The following is a 9,267-nucleotide window of genomic DNA, read 5'->3' as shown; positions in this document are numbered from 1 at the left end:
CAAAGGGGCTTCCCTGTCAATCCATGAAGAGAATATAAACCAAGGGATGACCCAGGCAATGAAAAGTGCTAATAAACTGCTGGTTTGTGTCCTCAGAAATATCTAGGACCTCAGTTTAGATCTCTGAGAGGCAGAGTGCCCAGTGGAGCTGATAATCTCTACTTGCTGGCACTGTGATGGATAGAAGAGAGGTCAGTCCTTTGAGAGCAGCTAATGATACTGTAAATCACCAAAGCCCAGACATGCTCGAACAAAACCTTCCTACAAAAGCTTTTGTCCTCTTATTCAGCTGAGTTGTTCCTTAAAAATAGCTGAAGCAGTCAGCGCAATTAACTTGCCATCAGGAATACACAAAAGGACAAAACGCTGCCATCGGCCTATAAAGATGTCGAACAGTTTTATGGCTCATATGCTGGATTTGATATTTGTGAGTCGTTTAGACCTCATGCAGATGATTAAACATTTTTTTTTTTTTTTTAATGGAAACAGCTGGCCCGGAGCCCCCCCAGGACTTAGGCCGGCCCTGCCTTGGGGTGCTTCTACCCGTGCCCCGGGCCTAGCGAGGCCTACTGCCCGCCGCCATGCCCCCGCGGCGGGGTTGCTAGGCGACCCGGGCAGGCACGCGCTCGGCCCCTCCTCCGCGGCCCGGAAGTCCTCGCTACTTCCGGGGGCGCCGCGGTGCCTGTTGGGAAGCGCGCGGCGGTATGGAGGCGCAGGAGCTGTTTCGGCGGTTGGGTGCCGGTGCTCGCTTTGATGTGCGGCGCTTCGGACAAGATGCGCGAAGATTTGGGGTGCGGAGACACGCGGGGGAGGCAGGGACGGGTCTGGGCCCCGTTTCCTCCGCTAGAAGGCCCCCCCCCCGGGCCCCGTTCCTTCCGCGCGGCAGGTCCCCGGGCCCTCCTGCGGCCCTGTGGTCGCGGTCGGGGAGGCGCTGGCATCTGGCCAGGCCCGTCCATCGCTTTCCTTCTTTCTCCCCCAGGTGATAAAGGGGAGCGGCGGCGGCATCTCGCCGGAGAGTCTTGACTTCTTTGGGCGCAAGGAGGAAGCCCCCCTGGGGTCTGCCGAACGGGACTGGGGGCTCACAGGGACCGGAGAGGAGGTAAAGGGTGGAGAGCTGCAGAAGGAGGATGGCGCAGGGAAAAACGACAGAGAGATGGCAGGAAAGAGAAAAAGAACGGCAGAAAGCAGTGAAGGGAAAAGAAAAAAGAAAAAGACACGAGGTATTTATATACATGTATATGTTTCCTTGGCAGAATACCCTGATGAGGTTCATGCTTCTTGTTCCAGTTTACTTTAAATCTGCGGGTACTGTAACTCATTTTACCAGAAAAAAAAAAAAGAGGCTTATGAGGTCTTTGGCTGACCTGTGTCAGAGCTGATAAAATAATTGGGTTTAATAATAAAATAATTCGGTGTTAAGGTATGGGGATGTGGTTGCCATCCTTCTGAAGTCTTTATTAACTTTAGTGAGAATGAGAGAAAAAAAATCTTTAGGTATCCTTTTTTACCAATTAATTTTTGTCTGGATTTTACTAATGGAAATTTTAAATTTTTTGAAACTTCCAGAAGTAGCATCAATGCCAGAGTTGTCAGAAAATAATGGAATAAAGTGGATGTCTTCTCTGGAAGCAAAATTTGAAGATGCAAAAGACAAAAAACCTACTGCAGAAAAACTTGAACGCTTGAGAAGAGAAAAGGTGCGACCACGGAATTCTAATGTAGTAACAGATTACTTGGTTTCTGTGGGAGTTTTATCTGAAAATTGAGGTTTATTTATGGTAGTTTCTCTTGGGAGGAAGATGACTGAATATGGGGAAAATAGCCAGAAAGTGAAGCCATACATGTTTAGTTTTATGCTGTCAGAGAAAGAAAGAGTTTGTCTTTTGCCTTTTAGATAAATCGCTTCAGAAATCAACACAGGATTAATGTTCAAGGAACAGATCTTCCTGACCCAATTGCCACATTTGATCAGCTTCAAAAGGAATACAAAGTCCACCCTAAAATCATGGAGAATATTCAAGCTGCTGGCTTCCAGGTGCCAACACCCATCCAGATGCAGGCGATTCCCGTCATGCTTCATGTACGTTTTCTGGTACTGCGTTTTATTACAGGGAGCGGGGCAGAATTTGGAGGGTGGCCTCTCTTTAGGGTCACGGCAGCGGTTAGTTGCACAGCTTTAGAGATACATCAGCTGCATCAGAGTTAGCCATTGCAATATTAGTATGTATTTTGGGTTAGTTTGTAGCATTAATACTTACGGGAAGGTGATTTTTGTGGTCGGCTGTTTTTTTCTTTTTTCTGGTAAAATATAACACCCTTCCTATTTTTTCTTATAGGGTCGAGAACTTCTAGCTTCAGCTCCTACAGGATCTGGAAAAACACTGGCATTTTGTATTCCTCTCTTAACCCATCTGAAACAACCGAGGAACAAAGGATTCAGAGCCCTGATCATATCACCTACCCGAGAACTTGCTAGCCAGGTGTGTGTTGAGGGGGAAGGGATTGTTGTCATATTGATGTACTTAAAAGTTTTCACTCTGAATCGGTAAAATAGCAGTTTAGTAAATATTTTTTCCATTTATTACCCTCAGATAAGAGAAACGTTTAAACTAGCTTTTTTCCTGATAAGTCTTTTGTCTTCTGTGAAATAGCTACATATCCAGTATCTCAGTCTAATCTAAATGATTAGATTAGAGGCTCAGGATTCTTTGATCATATTTTAAAACTGCCCAATGCTTAGGTGCTCTTAATACCTACTTTCATATTTGAGATTGCTGCAAGAGACTTATCTGTTTGTCTCAAACACAGAATTTCAACAAATTACTTTATATTGAAGCTTTGTTATTGAATCTGAAATAAAAATTACAACTTTGGCCAGAGTTCCATTTGTATTCAAATGGGACATGGGGCTTATGGGAGCTACATTGTTAGAGTCAAAATATGGTAGTCAGGCTTGTGAGAACTTTCAAGTGAATAATACATGTTAGGAAGCTGCATTTTATTATGCTCAGAAAACTAGTCAGCTTTCTCTTAACACTGAAGTCAGGGTGATGTTTGAAGCTGGATCTTCAGGACTGCAGTTTTCCTGGTAAAAGCTAATCAGCTCGGTTTGAAAATTTAATCTCTGCTGCTGCCTTTTCAGACACATCGGGAGCTGGTGAAGTTGGCTGAGGGGACAGGCTTCAGAATACATATGATTCACAAGGCAGCTGAAGCTGCAAAGAAGTTTGGGCCCAAGTCTTCTAAGAAATTTGGTAATTGTTTTAACTACTGAAGTGCTTCTAAAAATTTAAAAAATGTCACTGACCTTTCTCTTCTGGCCTGTGTGGTTTTACAGAGATTGGTTAATACCACTCAAGATGTGCAATCTATTGCTCAACACTAAAAAAGTAGCTGGCATGGAAGAAATAGGAAGTGAGCCTGACAGTGGACTCTGTTAAATCGTACCTCTAGCAGCTGGGGTTGGAACTTGTGTTTCTCAGGGCCGTGTTAGTCTGTTTTATTTTGTGTCTTTTTTAATGTTTTGCCCTTTTTTTTTGTTCTTTCTACAGATATACTAGTTACTACTCCGAACAGACTCATTTATTTGCTGAAACAAGATCCTCCAGCCATAGACTTGACCAGGTACCAAGATTCTTTCTCAAATCTGGCTTTGCTACTAGTTTTGCCGCTGAAAAGCGGATGCGTGCTGATGGTGTGATGGTCTCTTAGAACTTGTCTTCTCCTCAAGTGACTCTTACTGAAAAGAAAGCCTCTCTGTTCCTAGTGTGGAGTGGCTGGTGGTGGATGAGTCAGACAAACTGTTTGAAGACGGGAAGTCGGGGTTCCGAGACCAGCTGGCTTCCATCTTCCTGGCGTGCACGTCCCACGTGGTGAGAAGAGCCTTGTTCAGCGCAACCTTTGCGCACGATGTAGAGGAGTGGTGTAAACTCAACCTTGACAGTGTTGTTCTGGTTTCTGTTGGAGCAAGGTGGGTGTGCAGTGGTACTCTTGACTCTTATGGTTTCTTTCCTTTTCTGGGCAAATTATTTGTTTTCTTTGCAACATCAATCTGCTTGGTTTTATGTGTCCATTGTTAGTACTGCAGGTTGTTTGTCTCCAGAAAAAATTGTGTAGGCGTATAGATCTTTTTCACATATTGGGGCAAGTGTTGTCTTCCTCTACCCGTTACTTTATCATCAGGTAGCCATTAATCTTAGAAGCGGGTACTGGGGAAATAAGTTTGCCGTGCAATATTTCTCATTCACCAGGTAACATTTTATGTTTTTTAGTGTTTCTAAATCTATAAATAAACTCTAACGGTATCACACTTCTGTTGGATTTCTTGTTTCAGAAACTCTGCAGCGGAGACGGTAGAACAGGAGCTGTTGTTTGTTGGATCCGAGACAGGAAAGCTAACGGCAATGAGAGAGCTTGTTAAAAAGGTATTTTGGAGAGACTGAGTATGTTCTGCTTACTACAGAACTGAGCTGTGTGTCAGACTTATTTCCTAAGGCAAAGACTTCTCTGTGACACATGTTAAACTGTTCTCCAAATCTGTACAAGAGGAAGAATCGGCACACTACCTGTGAAAACTGAGAGTGTTCCCCATTCTTGGTTATATATTTGAGTCTTGCTTAAGAACACTTTGTATTAACAGTCTGTTTGATTTTTACTTGGCAATGTGAGTGAGTTCTTTGCGTGGAAAAAAACAAATTTTGTTTCTGTGGATTAAAATGATGCTTAAGTTAGGAACCATTCTGTCAAAGGCAGTGGAGCTGAACTTGCCTAGTTCTGACTCAGGAAGATTTAGCTGGTCAAAAAAAATAAAGGTCCTCTGAGATGTAAAATACTGGGACTGGTTAAGTCTCTTCAGTAGCTCAGTGTTTGCAACCAATAATGGTAGGAAAAGGACTTGAACCTTAGACAAGCTTATTCTTTTGCAGGGTTTTGCTCCTCCGGTCCTTGTTTTTGTACAGTCTATTGAGAGGGCTAAAGAGCTTTTCCATGAACTTATTTATGAAGGCATCAACGTGGATGTCATCCATGCAGACAAAACTCAGCAACAGGTAGGAGGGTATAATTCCTATCCAAGAAGCACTTTAGAAAGAAAGGTAAAAGCAAGAGTGTTGGAATGTAACTTAAGGTAACTCTGGCAATAAATTGCTGCAGGTTTTTGTTTAGAGGTTTAGTTTTATTTGTTAACATCATGACAGCTTTCAGGAAACAGTCACCTCCTTTCTCAAATTGTTAATTCGGCTGTTTCCAAGTACCTGTCTTTTCTTTTCCTAGCGAGATAATGTAGTACACAGTTTCAGAGCTGGGAAGATCTGGGTGCTTATCTGCTCAGCCTTACTAGCTCGAGGGATTGACTTCAAAGGAGTGAATATGGTCATCAATTATGATTTGCCAACGAGTGCAGTGGAGTACATCCACAGGATAGGTGAGTGATTGTTCCCAAATTATGTCCTTTTTCTCATTTCCTAGGTCTCTAATGTAGATGCTCTTGTGCATGAGCAAAAATCCTGAAACCAGGCCTCCTCTGTTGCTTCTAGATTGCTTGAGCCAGTTTGTCCGAGCTCAACTTTCAGTAAAACTGCGTTACTTTTTGGTCAGTCTTCTATGAACCTTAAATATTTAGACACTTCAGACATACCTGTGCTTTCATTCAATAGGAACAATCTTTGGGGATCGGCTGCTTGGTAGTATGCTTGGTGTACTAACACATATCAGGAGGCTGGGTGTGTGAAGAGGAGCAGAATAAAGGGAGATATTTAAAGTAAAAGCTGTACTTTTTGCAACATTTGTGTTTGACAGGTCGTACGGGAAGAGCGGGCCACACGGGAAAAGCAGTCACTTTCTTTACAGAAGATGATAAGCCTTTATTACGGAGGTAAATTGGAAACATGATATAGCAAAAATGTTTTTTTGGGGTTTTTTTATAGTGTACTGCTGAACCATATGGTTGTGTCTGGTACTGCACACCTCGTAAGCACGGTATTGCCATGCTCTGGAAACTCCACGCTGCTGTAAAAAGCTCTTACAAAGAGAGAGAGAGAGAGAGAACTCTGTTTAGAGTTCTGTGGAACTGCAGGGTGGTACCATGGTATGGGAAAGCCTGAGAATATTTTCAGGTTTAACATTTTCACCAACGCAGCAGGAGAGAAACTAGCATCCTTTTGCTGCTTTCAGTCCTGTTGCCGGTAATGACGACGCGATGATTTACTTGGGGGCACCTTTCAGTGAACCTGAACCTCGTTAAAAGGCAGGTTCAACAATCTTTACAACTACCTTTGCTCTTGTTCTGGTTTTCCTGAATCATTTGTCGTGTAGAAAGTATGACTAACTACCTCATGCTGTGCTTTAGGTTTTCTAATCCATTTCTTTAACTTCCTTGTGTCCAAAATTACGTGGTACGATTCTCTGTTTTGACTTACTGCTTTTTCTTCATCTCCTTTGAAGATGATACTTGCCTAACATTTCAATTTGTTTGAACTATCCAAATAGACTCATTAGTTTCATTTAAGCCTTTTATGTCTTGTTTCTTCCTCACCTTACTTGAAACTGGCTTTTGTGTCTTTATTTCTTGCTTTAAAAAAACCACAACAAAACAAAAAGCCAACAACAAAACAGCCAGTGGTTAGGGATTGTTATTTTCCACAGAAGATGCTTATCTCTTCTCCAAGCAGTGGCTGCCAGAGTTAATCTCTTCCCTCCTTTCCTTTCCAGTATAGCCAGTGTTATTCAGCGAGCTGGCTGCCCTGTGCCAGACTACATAAAACACTTTCCCAAACTCCAAAGGTATGTTCACTGGAATAGTTTACCAGTTTGTTTCCCATTTTTTAAAAGCCTGCACAAGTGGTGCTGGCGGTATAAGGGTTGCAGAAGATCTAGTTGTTTCCAATACGGTTGCAGTTCAGCTGCAAAAGGAATTTTAGACAGGGTGGGGGTGACAGTTTTTTACCCAGATAAAAATGGAAACCAAAAGAATTCTTGACTTACGGTTTTCCTGGAGATGACTCTTTTTCTATAAGTTCCCTGAAATCTGCGTTAGAGTTTCTAGGCCCATACTCATGAATTGGGCTTCTGATACATGAAAGAAAGTCCTTTACTCTGAGTTACCTTTAGAAAAATTGGTGTATGCATATAGATAAATAGGGTTTTAATCAGTGCATCTTTCCACACTTTTTCATAACTTCTAATAGTTTCTAAAGCTAGAAATCCTTATACGTGTGTGTGTGTATATATGCACACATTAGACTTCTATGTTAAAATAAAGTTTGTTTGAATGTCTTGGAGATAACATAGCTAAACTAATCTTGGAGTAAACACGGAAAATATACTCAGACCCATAAATCCCTAGCGATTATCTGTTTTATTTACTTCGGATATTAATTTTTACCCTTTAAAGTAATTTTAATTCTTCACTAAATATTGTTCTCAGCAAACAAAAGAAGAAATTAATTAAGAAACCATTGACAAGAGAATCCATTTGTACCACCCCTCAGTGCTTCTTAAAAAATGCCAGAAGAAAAATGTAAGTAGGTTTTTCTCAAGAGGAGGTAAGAGATGCTGTTTATCCAGAAAAGGCCCAGCAGGCTTCCTCCAAAACACCAATAACTTGTTTGGGTGGACCACCCAGTCATGATGGTGTTAGTAATGGTGAAGTTTCAGTGTCAGTATCTGTCTGCTGGAAATTGGATTAATGCCATCAGTTTGCCTCACGTGGTGCCACATATCGGGTGATAGCAAGCTGGGTTTAAACCACTGGCCTTAAAGCCAGCCTTCAGACTAGCTATCATTTGACAGAACCTAGCGGCTCCTCTTCTGGCAAAGGGCTGGCTTCCGCTTTAATGCATGGAGTATTAATACAAGAAGCAGATCTTAAGTTGTAATGGCTGGAGCTCACAGAAGACCGGTGTGTAGCAGTTTGTTATAGCAGAAGTCATAAAGAACACTTACCCACGCTTTGGAGTGGTGCTAGTAAAGGATATATATTCAGCAGCATTAATACAATATAAAACAACTCATGTCTGTGTCACTGCTGTATACTTCATCTATTATGTTCAGGTGTCTTGGTCTCCAATGTGTTTCTTGTAGGAAAACTGCAAAGGAAAATATTAAGGGAAAAAAGGTTAAAGAAGATAAAAGTGGTAGTGAATTACAGACTGCTTCAAAAAGCTGAATAGCAACAGACTACTCCTGAGCTGGGGCTGATGCCTGTGTCCGTACTGAAGAACAGAAGAACGAAGATAGCGGCAAAGGGGAAGGGAGAAAAATATTTCTTATGTTTTCTTCTGGGTGAGGATGGACGTTTACATGCAAGAAAGTCTCTACTGAAATACCAGTAGTGGACTCTTGAATGCTTCTCATAGAAGCTGAAGCATGTGCTCTTGCAGTAAATGCCTTGTGTTTCTGAACAATAGTTCAAAATAGCATCTATTTGTGTTACTATCACACAGTTTTATATTTCTCTATGGAAATAGTGTCAGTTCTGTGTTCAGATCACCCCTAATATGTTTGTCAGACTTCCAGAAGATTCAGTGGCAGAAAACACACAAAGCTTACTGTTAGGCTTGATACATGGAACTGTCAGACTTCCCTGGACACTTTAAAAAACAAAACCAAACCACATCTACTTGTATTGTATGTGAAAGTAAAGCCTTGCTTCTCCTACTTTTTTGCTTCTATTAATCATTTTGAAATAACGAATATGTTTACATACGAAAACTCTAGTAACTTTGTACTGTTTCACATTTAAGCCTCAAAGCTGAATAAACAAGGTCATAAATGATTCTAATAGCGAAACCTGCCTGTCTCTACAGCCTTGATGGACAAAGTCTGCAGGCGTTACTCCTTAGCCTGCTCCACAAAGGCCGGGCTCCACACACTTTCCACAGTCCACTGTTGTGTCAGAATTCGGGTAGTGCAGGAACAGCTGCTGCTTTCCAACTGTAATCCTGTACAGGATTGTCTTCTTGCTTTGTCATATTTAATCCAACTTGGAAATGGATACTAGGTCCGTATAACTCATTTACAGCAGAGCAGTGTTAATTGCTCTGCCCAACTGACAACTGTGACGTTTTGTGAGAAACTGAAGACTCTCTGCATCCTGTTTTGCTTATTCCTGAGCTAGAGGCGGTTTTGCTTTCGTTGCAGAATTGCATCTTACATTTGGGTTGTATAGGAGATAATGTCTTCGTTTTGACATCTATGAACAAATTTGCCTGTATATTTTAATAAAAATTAAGTTGTATATTCAGATAAATGCCAAGTTGCCTGCTGCAA

The 9,267-nt window shown here is 41.7% G+C and overlaps 1 protein-coding gene across 1 annotated transcript; it reads left to right on the top strand.

Annotated features, from left to right (window-relative positions):
- Positions 1-678: 678 nt before the first annotated feature.
- DDX52 (DExD-box helicase 52) lies at positions 679-8,787 on the top strand. Its single transcript, XM_074845481.1, has 15 exons — positions 679-791; positions 980-1,220; positions 1,567-1,697; positions 1,895-2,080; positions 2,337-2,480; positions 3,143-3,254; positions 3,552-3,624; positions 3,767-3,970; positions 4,334-4,424; positions 4,926-5,048; positions 5,272-5,422; positions 5,797-5,872; positions 6,709-6,780; positions 7,424-7,516; positions 8,080-8,787. Exons 1-15 carry the CDS (start codon positions 705-707, stop codon positions 8,162-8,164), a joined length of 1,869 nt encoding a protein of 622 aa, XP_074701582.1. The 5' UTR covers positions 679-704; the 3' UTR covers positions 8,165-8,787.
- The last annotated feature ends 480 nt before the right edge of the window (positions 8,788-9,267 follow it).

Source organism: Strix aluco, chromosome 19 (genome assembly GCF_031877795.1).
Source record: "Strix aluco isolate bStrAlu1 chromosome 19, bStrAlu1.hap1, whole genome shotgun sequence".
Taxonomy (NCBI): domain Eukaryota; kingdom Metazoa; phylum Chordata; class Aves; order Strigiformes; family Strigidae; genus Strix; species Strix aluco.
This window is presented reverse-complemented; position numbering and strand designations above follow the sequence as displayed.